Here is an 18,850-nt window from a genome sequence, read left to right on the forward strand (position 1 = left end):
TCTTTGTCCTGCCCATTCCTCACAACTTGTTTTGTTCTCTAAAAAATAAAGAAGTTGCCTGCTTTGCCCACTTCTTAGGTCCCATTTCTATGACACTTCGATGCACATGAATTGCCATTTGTCTCTTTTTCTCCTGTTACCCTCTTGTGTCAACTTTATTAGTAGTCTAACCACAAGAATTCAAAAGTGGTAAAGGGATGAATCTCCTCCTTCCCTACACACCTCAAGCGAGTTCACCCTTACATCTCAGAAACTCCCTGGAGACAGTGTGCGTACAATACCTGTCTGTGCACTGGAATCTCCTGCATTGAGATAAGAGCAGAGACACCTTAGATTTCTGTCTGTTAGGGGCCAAATTGTGTCCCCTCCAAAATTTCATATTGAAGGCATAACTCAGAGTACTTCAGAATGCAACTGTAGTTAGAGATAAGGTTTTTAAGGAGATGGTTGAGTTAAAATGAAGTCATTAGGGTGGGCCATAACCCAATGTGACACGATAAGAAGAGATCAGGACACCAAAGGAGGCACCAGAGTATATGCACTCAAAAGGAATGTCAAGTGAAGAGGGCGGCCACATGGCCGCCAAAGGGAGAGGCCTCAGGGTAAACCAGCCCTCGTGTTGGACTTGCAGTCTCTAGAATTGTGAAAAAATAAATTTCAGTTATTTAAGCCACCCATTCTGTGGGGTTTTGTTGTGGAAAGCCTAACAAATCAGTACATCGCCCCAGGTAGAGATTTCTTCCTGGATTGTCTTTTTACTGTCCTGTCATTCATAAAGGCTATCTCAACATCTTCCTTATATGATTGCAGTTCTTGTCTCTACCGTTGTATGGGCATAGGCTAGGTCTTGATCTTAGCCTCACCAGAACTAGCATAGAGCCTTTCAAAGAGAAGATGCTCAAAAAATAAATGAAGGCAGTAAGAGGTCTAACTTGTTAAGGTTTAACACCTGCTACATTCTTTAATCAGTTAAATATCAAGGGTTAAATTATTTAATTCTACAATACAAAAGATGGAAGAGATGAAGAAAAATCAAGGTTGATCATGTTTTGAAATTTTATTTTTTCATTCCATTATCCCAGCAATTTTATTATGGGATTGCTTCCCATTTCAACAAAAGTCCCTATTTTGATGTCAAATGTTCTTATCTGGGTGATTTTTTAAAAGTCTTGGTCTTCAGTAGGGGGTGGGGGAAGCTGCTGGACGTGGCCATGGAACGTGCCTGGAAGTGACAGTCGTACCAGGCCTGGCTGTGGCTCGAGCTCTCTCCTCCTCATCTCGCAAAGCTTCTTCATATTGTGATGAGAAGGCCCTGGGAACCATATCATTGACTTTTGCCAAAAATTCCAAGACTTTCATTTTGCTGGTTTCAGCATGGGCTCTTGGGCCCCACAGGAACTCGTAACGTGGAGGATCGCTACTGGCAACCTGGCGGTACTCGAGGTACTTCATTGCAACTACGTCTTTGGTGATGAGCTTCCTGGGCTCTCCGTAGATAAAGTGTTTTCTCCCAGCATATACTCGCATCATATTCAAGAATCTCCAGATGTCTTCCTCAGCAGCACAGTCACCCTTCACGAATATGACACCCAGAACTATCATCAAGAAACTGGTCTTAGGTAAGCCCCTACCATCCCACTCCCTGCCATTGTTGTGCAGGTTCAGTTTGCTGACAAGGTCATAGGAGTGGATGGTTGACTCAACTTCCTTCAAGTCAACTGCAAAGAGAGCCTCGATGTGTTCAGAGGCTCTCTTGAGAATCTCGGCAAATTGGTCATGGTATCTTGGGTGGATTATCTTCAGCATGTCTTCCTTCATGATGGGCTGCTTCATTTTATACTTATACAGAAGGAACTGCTCGAACAAAGTCACCATGCTGTTCTGAGTATAACTGTAGGTGTTCACAGTAGAAGATGAGACATCGGAGGAATGTGAATCTTCCTCATCTTGACTGGTATCTTCCTCATCAGGTGTGACAGAAGTACTTGAAAAAGTGCTGGTAGTAGATGGGGCTTCCGAAGACCCCTGGGAAGTGCTATTTGACCCAGTAGCTGATGAGCTCTGTGAAGTATCTTCTAAAAGAAAAGAGGTAGAGGGAAGATCTTTCATTACTGCAGCGGGCTCAACTCCCTTGTGACACTGAGACTCATCTCAGGCCTGGTGACATTTCTCACGAATGCGGAGCTTACAATTCTGACGCCAAGGCATGATGACTGTGCTGGGGGACAGTGATTAGGAATGTGAGTTGGAGGGCAGGTGACAAGCACCCGCAGGATGACGAAGGTTGAGTATGCAGCTGCCACAGGGAAATACCACTTTGGTTATCAGGAAGGCTACATTTGTGGTTTTCTTGAGGGCACTGTTCTGAAAACCCCCAGGGTTCCTATTCTCCTAATCAGCCTATCCTTTGGAAACATCTTGAAGGGAATTAGAATGATCTTTAGGCTGAATCCTGCTACCCCTGCCTAGGCACCCTGGGGTGACAGAATGGGATGGTAGTCTCCTACACTGAGAAGTCTCTTCATTTCACATTGAAAATAATCACCCAACCGGTGGCCAGTCATAGGATCCATTCCCTCTGCTGTTCTGTAGTTGGCATCACAAATCTCCCTGGGATTTCTGAGAAGTGAAGGGGTCCTCAGCTTATCACCCCAGTCAGTTCTTATAACCCAGTACTGAGTGCTCAGTGGGAAGTTTTCTGTCCTGGCCTCTGGAGTCCTCAATACTCACTAAGAGTCCTTCATTTCTCTCCCCGTAGGGCCTGGTGCCTCCCCCCACCCCTTTCTTGGAATGGTATCTGCAACTTCAAACTAAGGATATCACCTCCTATAGAACTGATATAAATAAATGTTGATGGAACTTCAGCTTGATAGCTCTGCCCTGGTTCTTCAAGGGCTATAACAAGGAGCAGGGCTGGATTCATTATCACTTCTCTTTATTAGTAGATGATGCCTTAGTCCTTGCTTTGACCTCTGTCATGGCTTGAAATTCCAGCCTCCCTTGCCCTTAGGCCCACTGCTTAAAGTGTGCACCAACGCGAGACCCCTAGGAGGAAGTAAGATTCTCCTCATCTGTCCATGCCTGTCCTTGGTCTCCTGAGGCTCAGAGGACAAAATGAATCCTATGGTTATAGGTTGTGGGTCCCCTTGTCTTCAGGGTATTCACTTGGTTTCTGGAAAACCTGGAAATCATCCCACTGCTGGCCCTCGGCTATACCCCTTGGACAATGTCCCAAAACCCCTTGTGACATCATGGATGGAAATGGGAATGTCATGTCAACAATGAGCAGATATCTCAGGGATGCCAGGAAGGGCAGGTTTCTGTGGGGTTTCCTCAGAGTTCTGAGGTCAGGGGGTTTCATAAGTCCAAAGCTTGACTCCTGGCACAGTTTGGGGCTCCTTTCTTTGTCCCTTTGTTTACGGGACCTCTCCTCATAGTAAGGTCCTCACTCCCTGTGGTGCCAGAGAGGGAAAGTCTGGGAATGCCACACAAGGCTACTCCTACCTGTGCCCTTTCAGGGATGATATCAGGATTCAGGTTTCTTGGGGCCTGCTCTGTTCAGCGTTGGGGTATGCCCTCACTTAGTTTCCTAACCTTGACTCCTGGGGGGCTCTGGATTTTTCCTTTATTTCAACTTAAGGTGACCCATGTAGACCAAAAATCATGTCCTTGCAAGCCCTGAAACGAAGTGAGGGGATGCTCAGCCTGGCAGCCCTGTCTTGGCCTTCTGAGAGCAGACACAGGCCAGTCTCTCTGTGACTTCAGTTATGATGTGGTTTTTGTCTCCTCGGTCCTCAATCATCAGTCTTCACCATGACTCCTGTCTCTTCTATGAAAGACTTCTTGGGAAATGCCATGTCTTTGAAAAGTCTTAGTCTCCCTGCAACAAATCTCATGGAGAATGGGTTCAGTCCCAGGAGTGTTGGGGAAGCTACAGTCAGGGAGGGGGCTCCAACATAGGTGGTGTGCTATCAGAGAAAACACACTGAGCTTTTCCTTCTCTTCACTGACCAGACACAGCCTCTTTTAGAACCTGCACTGTAACAGATTTACTCTCTGAAAGGAAGGGGCTGAATTAAATGATTTTGTGCGTCCCCGATATTTTGTGGTTTACTGACATTTCCTTTGTAGATAAATTGTCACTGAATGCTGTCTCCTTCTTTATTCATACTTCACTTTTATTTTCATATTTTTGTTACTTATTTCTGGGGCTTTTTATTGCAAAACTGTTTGGGGTATGAAGTTCTGCTATTTAACGTGTGAAATACCTTTTGGACTAGTGTTCAGAAAGAGGAAGTGACCCAAGGTTGGCCTCATCCTGGAGGAGTGGCATGGTATGGGCTCTAGAGAATTTTGGTGCCGGGGTTCAGTTCAGCTCCTGTCATTTATGAGCTTTGAATTTGAGCTTCTTTATTTCAGCTTCATTATCTGCAAATTGAGTTTGAAAAAGTCTATAGTGTAGGACCACAGACACGTGTGATGTATGTAAATCACCTGGCACAGTATGAGACAAGCTTTGGTACTTTGAATGAATGGCACTTATTACAAAGATGATTTTGACCCCAAATGATAACAAACTTCCATCATATAATTTTATTTCCACCCTATGTTAGAGAATATGCAACTCCAAACAATAATCAAATCCACATCAGCCAAAATGCTCTGCCAAGATTTCCCCACCACCTCTTGCCCATAATTTTTGCAGATATCTTTGGTCACAGTTCTATGCAAGGAACAGGACCTTTGTCTAAATTCTTACAGTTAGGCAGAAGGTCAAGTTCCTTCCTGCGTCTTTTGGCCTTGATTATTTTCAGTTAGAAATAGTCTGCATATCAAAAAAGACACTTTGAGATGGCATGTTTTGGTCCTCCTTACTAACTAGGAATGTAAAAACAGTTATAGTAAAGAAGAAAAATTTTTTAAAGTTATGAATCATACTTCCCTTTGTATGATATTCACATTTTAAAAGATAACATGTTAACATGTAAAAACATTGTTTTAAATAACAGCCTATGAAAGAAAAATCTGATGTAGTTTGCATTTTTCTTTGGAAAGTCAAGGAATGTTTAAATAAAAGTATGTTTTCAGTCACTATTTAGAACTCATGGCAGCAAAAACAAAAGAATATATTTGTTTTACTTTATTAATTTTTATTTCAGTGTGTTACTTTACAATGGTGTGTTAGCTTTTGTTTCATAATAAAAGCAATCAGACACACATACACGTATATCCCCTCACTTTGGGTTTCCCTCACATTGAGGACACTACAGTGAATTAAATACAGTTCCCTGTGCTATACAGTATATTCCCAACAGGTGTCTATTTTATACATAATATCAATAGTGTGTATGTGTCAATCCCAGTATTCCAATTCCTCCCACCTTAACCTTTTCCCCCTTGGTATCCATACATTTGTTCTCTATATCTGTGTCTTCATTTGTGCTATGCAAATAAGGTTATCTATACCATTTTTCTCGATCCCACATATATATGTTAATATTCAATATTTGCTTTTTTCTTTCTGACTCCCCTCTCTGTATGACACTCTCTTTGTCCATCCACATGTCTACAAACGGTCCAATTTTGTTCTTTTTTATGACCAAGTAATATTCCACTGGGCTTCCTTGGTGGGTCAGTGGTAAAAAAATATGACTGCCAATGCAGGAGCCATTGGTTCAATCTGAGTCAGGAACATACCATGAAGAAGGAAGTGGCAACACACACCAGTATTCTTACCTGGGAAATCCCATGGACAGAGGATTCTGGCGAGCTATAGTTGGGGTCGCAATAGAGTCAGACACAATTTAGCGAAAAAGCAATAAGAGCTATATTTCATTGCATATACATACTACAGCTTCTTTATCCTTGCATCTGTCCATGGACATCTGTGTCGCCTCCATGTCATGGTTATTGTAAATATTGCTGCAGTGAAGATTCAGTTCAGTTCAGTTGCTCAGTCGTGTCCGACCGTTTGTGACCCCATGGACTGCAGAATGCTAAGCCTTCCTGTCCATCACCAACTCCCAGAGTTTACTCAGACTCATGTCCATTGAGTCGGTGATGCCATCCAATCATCTCATCTTCTGTCATCCCATTCTCCTCCTGCCTTCAATCTTTCCCAGCATCAGGGTCTTTTCCAATGAGTCAGTTCTTCTCATCAGGTGGCCACAGTACAGGAGTTTCAGGTTTAATATCAGTCCTTCTAATGAATATTCAGGACTGATTTCCTTTAGGATGGACTGGTTGGATCTCCTTGCAGTCCAAGAGACTCTCAAGAGTCTTCTCCAGCACCACAGTTCAAAAACATCAATTCTTCAGCACTCAGCTTTCTTTATAGTCCAACTCTCACATCCATACATGACTACTGGAAAAACCATAACCTTGACTAGACGGAACTTTGCTGGCAAAGTAATGTCTCTGCTTTTTAATATGCTGTCTAGGTTGGTCATAACTTTTCTTCCAAGGAGTAAGCATCTTTTAATTTCTTGGCTGCAGTCACCATCTGCAGTGATTTTGGAGCCCCCCCCCCCCAAATAAAGCCTCTCACTGTTTTTTATAAATATGGCATCATGAACCCTAGGTTACATTAGTCACCTTTTAGGTCTCGGTGCACCTGTGCCACCCTGTGATGGCAGGTTGTCTTGCTTGGTCCTGGCATGGCTGGAAACCTAGTGGTCGTCATTGGCCGGAACAGGGAGGCTCTCTGGGTGTGCTCTGACCACCAGTGTTCGGGCGGGGGGCAGAGAAAGACAAACCATCCCTGGCTGCTAACCTGGCTCAAGTATTACACTCCTGATTGGATTCTGAACAGGGAACAGCCATCATTCCCATGGGAAATGGTTGGGAGTTTGTCATGTGATAGCTGTCTCCCAGCTGAGTGCTGACTCTGTATATAATTGTCCTTTCTGCCTGAGAGAGTGTCTGAGCAAGGATGATATAAATGTCCTTCTGGGATAACTCAAAAGTCACAGATGTCTAAACTATTCTAGATATTTTTTACGGTCATCTGAGAACTTTCCTTAATCTTGTTTTATCCAACTGAGATCCTGCATGGAGAAGGGAACTCTGATTCTTATGGAAGTCTGGTGGGCCCTATGACTTCCTGAAGTGGGCAGAGTTTAAGGAGTTCTAAAGCCCTAGGTTAAAGTGCAACACGTTGGTGATGGGGGTGGAGGTGAGGCTGTGGTGTCCAAAGTTGAGTATAGTGAAGAAGAGGTCTGTGGTCCAAGAGGCTTCTTCTTTTGCCCAGAAAGAATTCCTGTGAACAGGCTCATTGGCTGGCTGATGATTAACATCATCAGGAGAAGGGGAAGGACTTTCGTAGACAAATTAAGCATTGCCAAGCCAGCAGAGTCTACCCAGCAAGTCTTTCAAAGTTCAGACTTTTCCCTAAAGGCAAGGAAGACTTGGACATAAGGGCCTTTGCTGTAATCCTAAGGGCAAGTCTTCAGCAATGGACAGTCAGTTACCCATCTGAAAGTGAAATGATGAATGCTCATAAGGTCTTGAGGTGTCGCTGAAGTCCCTCATGGCCTTTTCATGGCTGTGGCATCCCTCACCTGTGATCATGCCAGGCGGAATGTGGTTCAGTTGTTTCCCCAGGGGCCATTGTGGCTTCCCTGAGTCTTTTTTTTTTTTAAGGAATTATTTATGTATTTAGTTTTGGTTGTGCTGGGTCTTCATTGCTTCATATAGGTTTTCTCTGGTTTCAAGGAACAGGGACTACCCTTCGTTGGGATGCACTGGCTTCTCGTTGTGGTGGCTTCTCTTACTGCGGAGCACAGACTCTAGGATGCATGGGCTTCACTAGTTGCAGCAAGAACTGGTGAAGTAGAAGAGGTGTTTGGAGACTGTTGTTGTTCAGTCTCTAAGTCATGTCCAACTCATTGTGACCCCATGAACTGTAGTCCTCCAGGATCCTTCATCCATGGGATTCTCTGGGCAGGAATACTGAAGTGGGTTGCCATTCCCTTCTCCAGGGTAACTTTCCAACCTCCATGAATCGAACCCAGGTCTCCTGCACTTCAGGTAGATTCTTTACCACCTGAGCCACCAGGGAAGCCCCATTTCTGAAGGTTGCCAGACAATATTTTGCTCAATTTGTTTTGTTTTCTTTCCTTGTCCATTCTATCCCTATCCTGTAGACATACTCAGCCTGAATTTTATAAACACAAAGTAGAGGCATTCATGGCATACAGCGTCTGGATTTGTACACTCAAATGCAAAGATAATGGGGAGTCTAAGTGCAACAAAATGCAGAAGAAAGTGAGGTTAGTTCTAGCACTATGAACCAGTTTAACAGCTCATAGTTGAAAAATTTAGATTTGGTGGCATGGAGAGCTCCTCTCCTTGAAACCATTCCCCTAAAGAATCCACCTGGCCAGGACTCCAATCCGGCCAAAACCCAGTATGGGACTTGAACCATGGTCTTTTAATTAGAATGACTCACCTGGTACCTGGACTTCCTGAGGATCAGTTTCTTTGTGTCTCAGTGCAGACAGAATCCAGCAAGAGGCAAAGTGTTAGGCAAGAAATTGATTTAATAATATAGGACACCTGTAAGAGATGCAAGCAGGCAGGTGATAGAGCTCTGCCCTGAGGATTAAGTGGGCTACATTTTATAGTCAAAGGAAAGTGAAGGAGAGGGAAAGACTGCCTTCTTTCAGTAGAGGTCAGTCTTACATCCCTCACTCCGACTTCATTTGGAGCAGAAGACTGTCTTACCCAATGAGGTCAAACTTGGATTATCATAGCACTTCTTCAAATCAGCAGAAGGGTGGACACATTCTTCTTTTACCTAAAAGCCTGGAGCATATCTCATGTTTTATTTATGGCTTTATATTTACGCACGCCTGCTTCCTTCCACAACATAGTGATATATTCCTTGAGTGATTGTTAATTTACAGTGGTTTCTGAAAGGTTCATACCTTTCTTTATCTCTGGTCCCCTACTAGATTTCTCCAGCTACTTGTCTGCCTGTCTGTGCTCAGGCCCTCATTCATGTCTGACTCTTGGCAACTCCAGGCTCTCTGTCCATAGGATTGTCCAGGCAGGAATACTGGTATGGGTAGCAATTTCCTCCCCCAGGGGATGTTCCTGACACAGTGAGTGAACCTTCTCCTGCATTGCAGGTGGATGCTTTTCCATGGAGTCATCTGGGACAGCTACATGTATCCTATGCTCTTCTATCCCTTTCATTCAGAGGCAGACTCCCCCAACCAAAACCAGTTGTGTTTCTTGCCGGATGCCATCTCCACAGGGCTCTCCAGCTTGGGATATTGTTTGGAATTTACTGGGCAATTTACTTCTGAACAGGGGGAGTGGGCAGTCATGACCAAGAAAGCGAAAGTGAAGTTGCTCAGTCATGTCCGACTCTTTGCGACCCTGTGGACTGTAGTCCACCAGGCTCCTCCGTCCATGGGATTCTCCAGGCAAGAATACTGGAGTGGGTTGCCATTTTCTTCTCCAGGGGATCTTCCCAACCCAGGGATTGAACCCAGGTCTCCCGCATTGCAGGCAGACGCTTTAACCTCTGAGCCACCAGGGGAGTCCAGTCATGACCAAACTGATGACCAAAGGTAAAATTTCCTAGCAAGCACTTGAAGGCAGGAGCAGGTCACTTGGTTTAGGGCCTTCCTTTATTCCCCATTATCATGGAGGATTGGAAGAACAAGGGCCCAGGGAAATCAGTCATCACAGAGTAGCTGACCCACGTATAAAATAATTGTCCTCCCTGCCATATCAACGATTACCTGAAGCCCCTCTGGAGAAAAGATCAGGTGTCCTCTGGGAACTCCTGGGAGGTTTTGCAGCTCCTCTCTCTTTTTCTGAGGACACATGCTCAGAGTAAGGCACACAATTGTCTGAGACCCAACAGAAGAAAGCAAGGGTCGCCTAACTTACCACATCTACCTATGATCTATCAGGACAAAAAGCTGTGGCTGGCAAATTGACCCCACAAGAGACTGACCCACACTTGCCTATGAGTGTCCAGGAGTGTGTGGCAGAGGTGTGGGTGGGCGGTGGCCTGCTGCAGGGTCGGGGCACTGAATGCAGCAGTGCATGCATAGGACCTTTTGAAGGAGGTCGCCATTATCTTCATTAACTCCATCATAGTTTGGTCTCAGGTCAAACAATAGGGAGGAAACACAGCCCCGCCCATTAGCAGAAAATTGGAATAAAGATTTACTAAGCATGGCCCCCCACATCAGAACAAGACCCAATTTCCCCCACAATCAGTCCCTTCCATCAAGAAGCTTCCATAAGCCTTTTATACTTATCTGTCAGAGGGCAGACACAATGAAAACCACAATTACAGAAAACTAATCAAACTGAGCCCATGGACCACAGCCTTGTCTAACTCAATGAAACTATTAGCCATACTATAAAGGGCCACCCAAGACACATGGGTCATGGTGGAGAGTTCTGACAAAATGGAGAAAGGAATGTCAAATCACTTCAGTATTCTTGGCTTAAGAACCCCATGAACAGTATGAAAAGGCAAAAAGATATGACCCCGAAAGCTGAACTCCCCAAGTCGGTAGCCTCTTCTCAGGGTCTGGGCTTCTTCCCCATATTGACCAGAGTCCTCCCAAGCTGGAAGCAAGTGGGTGACACATCTGACTACCTCTGCCCGGGGCTCCCAGGGCTGAAACAGTGATTGGGCTATGTGTTCCTCTCTCCTTCGGGTTGGGGTTCCCCTCAGCCCTCTCTCCAGGTCCTCACACTGACTTCCCATGTCCTAAGGAGGCCTGTCCTCTCATGCTACAGCCTTGAATTCCTTGAGATAACCTCAGAGGATATGAAGACTCCCTCATGGGCATGCCTGCCTGTGGTCACTCATGGCTGACCCTAGGAGAGGGATTCTATGGTGTCCCCACTTTTTTAATGTGAGTGGTTCCTTTAGTCCTCATGATCCACTACTTGACTCTTGGCCTGACCTGGAATTCCTCCTGAGGCTGGCCCCTGAGCCCAAGTTCCTCCCCTCCTGAGATGGTCTAAATGTGTGGGATGCATCATGCCGGTGTTCCCAAATTTGCCAATGGGAGGTGTTGAGTGGTAGGGCTGTGTTCTAGGTGCAGTCCCTTTATCCTCATTTGGAGTCACTAGTTTTCCACTCTGTTCTGAGTGAGGCTTCTCCCAGTAGACCAAGGCTCTCACCTTCCTGAGACCACTCCCAGTGGAAAGGGGCACTTCAGTCAGAAAGCTTTGTCCTAGACCATGTATGGCTGACATCAGAGGTGGGTCTCCAAAGTCTACTCTGTTCTGGGCTGAGTGGTCCTCTAACACCTCGTTCAGGGACCTCATCCTCACTCCTGACTGGACCCAGACTGCACCCTCCACTCACCTGAGGCTGTGTTCTTCAGAACAAAGGCCTTACTTTCTTGGAAGTTCTGGATTGGAAGACAGGATGAACCCAGATGTGTTAAAGCTATTGGGGTCTTCTGAGGAGCAGAACAATATAGGGATCCACTCTTCTGGAGTCAGTGGCCCCTCAGTCATAGATCAGGTTTCTTACCTTAACTTCCAGTAGCATAGTGTTAGGGTAAATCCTGTCCTGCATGAATGCTGGAATGCATGTACTACATATAAAGCAGTGGCATACTCTTTAAGAAGTATTGGTATGTAGTAAATGCAAGTTATGATTATTATGAACCCCTGAAATACCACCTACCCATCTGAGTTTATTTTTAACCTGTGAGACAGCAGAGAATATGCAGTGAATTAGGACAAAAGAAACAAATATTCTTAAATGAGCTAAATAAGCCAAAGTATTTTTTATTTTTACCAATAGAAAGTTTAAAAGAAATAAGGTAAACAACAACTTAAAAGACTTTTTTCCTCCACTTCTTTTTGCTTCTTAGTATTTTCTGTGGTCCTCTTTGCATCACCATGAAAATCTCTTTCAGTGCCATGTTACCTACTTTCAGATCATAGAGACAGTAAAGATGGTTTGTGAATCTCTTTTACATCTACCGAAACTGTAACTTTAAAACTCTTAAAACAGCAATAAATGTAACAGCAATATCATTACCAAATTAATATTCTGAACAAAAACAAACTTAGAAGTAAAAACATTTGGAAAAAAGGAAATAAATAATATGTAGAAGTTACTCGTGTAAAACAGAGTAGTGAGATCTAAACTTGGTTTACTCCACTCCGACTACCTTGCACTGTTTATAAGATTGACTACTCTTCAAGAAAATTCTGTTCCAAAGTCATGTTACCTTGTTTGGATTGTGAACAATATATTCAGTACTTCCAGTGTGTTTTACAAATACCCAAACTGTGGCTTTCAAAACTTTAAAACAGCAAAGAACTATGATTTATATGATCCATACATTTGTATTCTGAAGCACAATAAACCTTGTCAAAAGTAGTAACATTACAAAATACTTAACACCTCCCTCATCTCTTTACCTATCTACTTTAAATCATCTTTCACTAAATATTTCTCCTATGGATAAAGGGGGAAAGATACATATTTTGTTAAAACGAACTACAGGTAAACTCCCTTACTACTTAAAACTGTAAGAACACATGGGTATTGTTCCCTCCACCCCTACTACCCTGCACTATTTAGGAGCATGACTGCTCTCTTCCAACACAAAGGGAACAAAGCGCCCTGCCCCCCTCCCTAGATGTGGGAGGAGCTGCAGGACTTGGCCCTGGAAGGGGCACTGGCCTCAGCCATAGCTGGAGCCTGGGTCGCAACTCTCAGCCCTGCTCTCTCCGCCTGATCTCTCAGAGCCTCATCATAGAGGTCTGGGAAGGCACTAGGGACCGTATCATGGATCTTGGCCAGAACCTCCAGCACCTTCATCTTACTGATCTCAGCACAAGCTCTCGGGCCCCACAGGAACTCGTAGCGTGGAGGATCACTATTGGGCACCTGGAGGTACTTCAGATACTTCTTCTGCACCAGATCTTTGGTGATGAGCCTTCTGGGCTCCCCAAAGATTGAGTGCCTCCTCCCAGCGTAGACCCCCAACACACTGAGGAATTCCCAGACCTCCTCCTCAGTGGCCCGGTTACCCTTCATGAAAATGACCCCCAGGAGCACCATGAGGAGACCAGACTTGGGCAGCCCCTTCTCATCACTAGGACCTCCATTACCCCTGTGGTTGAGCTTGCTAATGAGGACATAGATGTTCCTGCTGCGGTCGTCTTCCTTCAGCTCCAGGCCAAACACCAGCACCATGCGCTCAGAGGCTCTCCTGAGGATCTCGGGGAAGTGCTGCCTGTACTTCCTGTTGACGACCGTCAGCAGGGCGTTCTGCGTGATGGGCTCCTTCTTGCCGTACTTCTCCAGCAGGAACTCCACCAGCATGTTGGCCTTCCTGGTCAGAGGATCTTTGAGAGTGCTCTGAGTGGCCGGGGCTGCCTGGGAGGCACCTGCACTTTCCTCCTCTGGGCCCTGAGCACCTTCATCAGATCCTGCCCAGGAAGCCCCTGCATCAGGAGAGCTAGGGGCCATGGCTCCCTGAACCTTCTGGCTTTCGCCAGCAGCAGGGGAGCTCAGGGGAGAACCCTGAGGGACAGAAGAGGGGGAGGAGGGGCACTCCTCTTCTGCGGCTGCAGCAGCACTGGCCTGGGCCTCCTGGGGACACTGAGTGTCCCTCCGGACCTGGTGGCGTTTCACACGGGCATGGTACTTATTGTGCCTCCGAGGCATGATGACACAGGTCAGGGACTGCAGGTGGGCGTGCGGGCAGGAAGGCTGGCACTGAGGACACCTAGAGTAAGGACAAGGAGATTCTGTGAGCACCTTCACTGGGGAGAGTCCTCCCCGGCTTGAACCAAGGCTGCCTCTGAGGGGTCTTTGAGACCAGTGCTCTAGGACCCATAGGGATCTTGTTCTCCTGGTGAGCCTATCCCCTGAGACTCCTGAGGAGGATATGAGAGTGAGCCCTGGGACACAGCCAGACAGCCCTGCCTGGTGTTAGAGGGAGGCCTGTGGGGGCTGGCAGGGAAGGCAGGTTCTCAGTTCACGTTTAGAATCAGGATGAAAATTGGGGCAAGACTCCCCCATATCCAAACCCCCGCCTCCACACACACCCTGTTCCCTCTCCTGCTCTGAAGTTGACACTGCGTCCTTCCTTGTCACCCCAGAGGAGGAGAGGAGGGAGTGCTCAGCCCTCCACCAAAGGGTCCCGGGATCTGCCCTTCTGCTGTCTGGTGGCTGCCTGTTCATGATCACGCTCTAACTTCCCCTCTCAGACGGCAGCGCCCCTTCCCTGTGTTTGGCCAGGAGGAAATGCTAAGCACAGGGGAGGGTCCTGAGTGGCCCATGTAATGGGAAGGATGGTCGTCACCCTGACCCCTCCCGAGCCCTGACATCGACTGCCAGCTCCTCGGACTGTGGTCCCCTCCTCGCTGAGTGTCCCGTGTCCTCGATCACAGTAAGGGAGCCCCTCATTCTTTCGAGCTGCCCAGATGCTGCCCAGATGATCCGCGTCTGAGTCGCAGTGGGTGGGGTGTTATGTGTAGCCACCGTTCTGGGGCGTGGAAACCCTCAGTCCCACCTAATGTCCCTCCTTCACTCCACAGAGCTTGGGGCTCTCACTCTATTGAGCGGAGCTGGAGTCGGACCAAGACATTCTTTCCCGGCACCCCCTAGGGGTCAGCGGATGGTGTTGGGGCCTAAGAATTAGGCTGCATCCTCTGGTCTGAGAGCAGGGACATGGTGGCCTGAGGTTGTGCGGTCCCCTCTTTTTGGACGGAAAAGGGGTTGGGGGTGCGGAGATGTGTCCCCGCACTAGTAACTCACGTCACCTCCAACTTTGACAACTTATGAGACTTGGGACGCCTCTATCTGGCCACCGTCCACAGCAGCTCTCCAAGATAGCGGCACCCTCAAAGATGGCGTTGCACTCCAGCGTGTTTAGGAAGATGTCACTTCCTGTCATGCGCATCTGGTCTCCAGGAAGTCAGCAGGGGCGGGGCCTGGTTGGGAGGGGTTCCATGGGAGTTTCCTGCCGCATTGGCACGGGGAGTTTTCCTTGACTCTTAGGGGGTCCTGGGACGTCACTGTGATGAGCTCAGTCAACTGGCCTCACTCCTTGCCTCTCACTTCTGTCAGTAACCCCGTCAGAGAGTATTTAGGAGTCTGAGCCTAAAAGCCTTCCTGGAGCTCTGGAGACTGACAGTGAGGGCTCTCTGGGGCCCCTTCTTCTGTAATGAATGATGCTCTCTGTTCTCATGTGTCTTCCCTTGACCGCTGTAGGTACTGGGCTAAGGCCCATCTGCTGACCTGAATACAAGGCCTCACATGGAAGACATCAAATCCCTGGACTCCTGCTGTGAAGTGCACGTACGTCTCATCTGGATACTTCTGCCTGGTGCTTATCTGAACACTTTTGCCTGAGGCTTCCTGGAAATGGCTGAAGCAGGTAAGATGAGCTGAGTGAACGATGGGAGACTCTTCTGTGGTGTGGAAACCCGCACATGTCACTCAGGATCTTCATTTCCTTTTCTTTCTTTTTTTTTTTTTTTGTATTTATTTCCCTTAATTTAAAATTTTTTATTTTTTTTTTCATTTATTTTTATTAGTTGGAGGTTAATTACTTTACAGTATTGTAGTGGTTTTTGCCATACATTGACGTGAATCAGCCATGGATTTACAGGTGTTCCCCATCCCGATCCCCCCTCCCGCCTCCCTCCCCATCCCATCCATCTGGGTCTTCCCAGTGCACCAGCCCTGAGCACTTGTCTCACGCATCCAACCTGGGCTGGCGATCTGTTTCACCCTTGATAGTATACTTGTTTCAATGCTATTCTCTCAGAACATCCCACCCTCGCCTTCTCCCACAGAGTCCCAAAGTCTGTTCTGTACATCTGTGTCTCTTTTTCTGTCTTGCATATAGGGTTATCATTACCATCTTTCTAAATTCCATATATAAGCATTAGTATACTGTGTTGGTCTTTATCTTTCTGGCTTACTTCACTCTGTATAATGGGCTCCAGTTTCATCCATCTCATTAGAACTGATTCAAATGAATTCTTTTTAACGACTGAGTAATATTCCATTGTGTATATGTACCATGGCTTCCTTATTCATTCATCTGCTGATGGGCATCTAGGTTGCTTCCATGTCCTGGCAATTATAAACAGTGCTGCGATGAACAGTGGGGTGCACGTGTCTCTTTCAGATCTGGTTTCCTCGGTGTGTATGCCCAGGAGTGGCATTGCTGGGTCATATGGCAGTTCTATTTCCAGTTTTTAAGGAATCTCCACTCTGTTATCCATAGTGGCTGTATTAGTTTGTCTTCTTTGGAGAAATGTCTGTTTAGTTCTTTGGCCCATTTTTTGATTGGGTCATTTATTTTTCTGGAATTGAGCTTCAGGAGTTGCTTGTATATTTTTGAGATTAATCCTTTGTCTGTTGCTTCGTTTGCTATAATTTTCTCCCATTCTGAAGGCTGTCTTTTCACCTTGCTTATAGTTTCCTTTGTTGTGCAAAAGCTTTTAAGTTTCATTAGGTCCCATTTGTTTATTTTTGCTTTTATTTCCAATATTCTGGGAGGTGAGTCATAGAGGATCCTGCTGTGATTTATGTCAGAGAGTGTTTTGCGTATGTTCTCCTCTAGGAGTTGTATAGTTCCTTGTCTTACATTTAGATCTTTAATCCATTTTGAGTTTATTTTTGTGTATGGTGTTAGAAAGTGTTCTAGTTTCATTCTTTTACAAGTGGTTGACCAGTTTTCCCAGCACCACTTGTTAAAGAGGTTGTTTTTTATCCATTGTATATCCTTGCCTCCTTTGCTGAAGATAAGGTGTCCATAGGTATGTAGATTTATCTCTGGACTTTCTATTTTGTTCCATTGATCTAGATTTCTGTCTTTGTGCCAGTACCATACTGTCTTGATGACTGTGGCTTTGTAGTAGAGCCTGAAGTCAGGCAGGTTGATTCCTCCAGTTCCATTCTTCTTTCTCAAGATGCTTTGGCTATTTGAGGTTTTTTGTATTTCCATACAAATTGTGAAATTATTTGTTCTAGTTCTGTGAAAAATACTGTTGGTAGCTTGATAGGGATTGCATTGAATCTATAGATTGCTTTGGGTATTATAGTCATTTTCAAAATATTGATCTTCCAATCCATGAACACGATATATTTCTCCATCTACATCTGTCCTCTTTGATTTCTTTCATCAGTGTTTTATAGTTTTCTATATATAGGTCTTTCATTTCTTTAGGTATATATACCCTTAAGTATTTTATTATCTTTGTTGCAATGGTGAATGGTGTTGTTTCCTTAATTTCTCTTTCTGTTTTCTCATTGTTAGTGTATAGGAATGCAACAGATTTCTGTGTGTTAATTTTATGTCCTGCAAAATTACTGCATTATTGATTAGCTCTAGTAATTTTCTGGTAGAGTCTTTAGGGTTTTCTATGTAGAGGATCATGTCGTCTGCAAACAGTGAGAATTTTACTTCTTCTTTTCCTATCTGGATTCCTTTTATTTCTTTTCTGTTCTGATTGCTGTGGCCAGCACTTCCAAAGCTATTTTGAATAGTAGTGGTGAGACTGGGCACCCTTGTCTTCTTCCAGACGTTAAGGGAAATGCTTTTACTTTTTCACCATTGAGGATAATGTTTGCTGTGGGTTTGTCATATATACCTTTTATTATGTTGAGGTATGTTCCTTTTATTCCTGCTTTCTGGAGAATTTTTATCATAAATGGATCTTGGATTTTGTCAAGGGCTTTTTCTTTTTTATAAACCATATGATTATCTCAATAGATGCACAAAAAGCCTTTGACAAAATCCAACATCATTTATGATAAAAACTCTCCAGAACACAGGAATAGAAGGAACATACCTCAACATATAAAAGCTATATATGATTGATTTGCAGATATTAAAGAACCTTTGCATTCCTGGGATGAAGCCCACGTGATCATGATGTATGATCTTCTTAATATGTTGTTGGATTCTGTTTGCTAGAATTTTGTTAAGGGTTTTTGCATCTATGTTTATCAGTGATATTGGCCTGTAGTTTTCTTTTATTGTGGCATCTTTGTCTGGTTTTGGTATTAGGGTGATGGTAGCCTCATAGAATGAGTTTCAAAGTTTGCCTTCTTCTGCAATTTTCTGGAGGAGTTTGAGTAAGATAGGTGTTAACTCTTCTCTAAATTTTTGGTAGAATTCAGCTGTGAAGTCATCTGGTCCAGGGCTTTTGTTTTCTGGAAGATTTCTGATTACAGTTTCGATTTCCGTGCTTGTGATGGGTCTGTTAAGATCTTCTATTTCTTCCTGGTTCAGTTTTGGAAAGTTATACTTTTCTAGGAATTTGTCCATTTCTTCCAAGTTGTCCATTTTATTGGCATATAGCTGCTGATAGTAGTCTCTTAATGATACTTTGTATTTCAGAGTTGTCTGTTGTGATCTCTCCATTTACATTTCTATTTTTTTTGATTTAGTTCTTCTCCCTTTATTTCTTGATGATTCTGGCTAATGGTTTGTCAATTTTATTTACCTTTTCAAAAAACCAGCTTTTAGCTTTGTTGACTTTTGCTATGGTCTCTTTTGTTTCTTTTGCATTTATTTCTGCCCTAACTTTTAAGATTTCTTTCCTTCTACTACCCCTGGGGTTCTTCATTTCTTCCTTCTCTAGTTGCTTTAGGTGTAGAGTTAAATTAATTATTAGACTTTTTTCTTGTTTCTTGAGGTAAGCCTGTATTGCTATGAACCTTCCCCTTAGCACTGCTTTTACAGTGTCCCATAGGTTTTGGGTTGTGTTTTCATTTTCATTCATTTCTATGCATATTTTGATTTATTTTTTGATTTCTTCTATGATTTTTTGGTTATTCAGAAGCATGTTATTTAGCGTCCATATGTTGGAATTTTTA

General features: G+C 44.6%; 1 protein-coding gene and 1 pseudogene across 1 annotated transcript; both read right to left on the reverse strand.

Annotated features, from left to right (window-relative positions):
- Window positions 1-1,144: 1,144 nt before the first annotated feature.
- LOC122435489 lies at window positions 1,145-2,109 on the reverse strand (annotated as a pseudogene).
- A 9,644-nt stretch (window positions 2,110-11,753) lies between these two features.
- Window positions 11,754-14,909, reverse strand: LOC122435490 (melanoma-associated antigen B17-like). Its single transcript, XM_043459701.1, has 2 exons — window positions 14,776-14,909; window positions 11,754-13,736 (listed from the first exon to the last, which is right to left on the reverse strand). Exons 1-2 carry the CDS (start codon window positions 14,907-14,909, stop codon window positions 12,638-12,640), a joined length of 1,233 nt encoding a protein of 410 aa, XP_043315636.1. The 3' UTR covers window positions 11,754-12,637.
- Between the last annotated feature and the right edge of the window lie 3,941 nt (window positions 14,910-18,850).

This window comes from Cervus canadensis, chromosome X (genome assembly GCF_019320065.1).
Source record: "Cervus canadensis isolate Bull #8, Minnesota chromosome X, ASM1932006v1, whole genome shotgun sequence".
NCBI classification, from domain to species: domain Eukaryota; kingdom Metazoa; phylum Chordata; class Mammalia; order Artiodactyla; family Cervidae; genus Cervus; species Cervus canadensis.

Coding starts and splice junctions, on each gene's coding strand:
- LOC122435490 (XM_043459701.1), bottom strand. CDS start 14,909: ATGACAGGAAGTGACATCTTCCTAAACACGCTGGAGTGCAACGCCATC. Junction 13,737..14,775: donor ATAAGTTGTCAAAGTTGGAG/GTGACGTGAGTT, acceptor TCCTTACTCTAG/GTGTCCTCAGTGCCAGCCTT.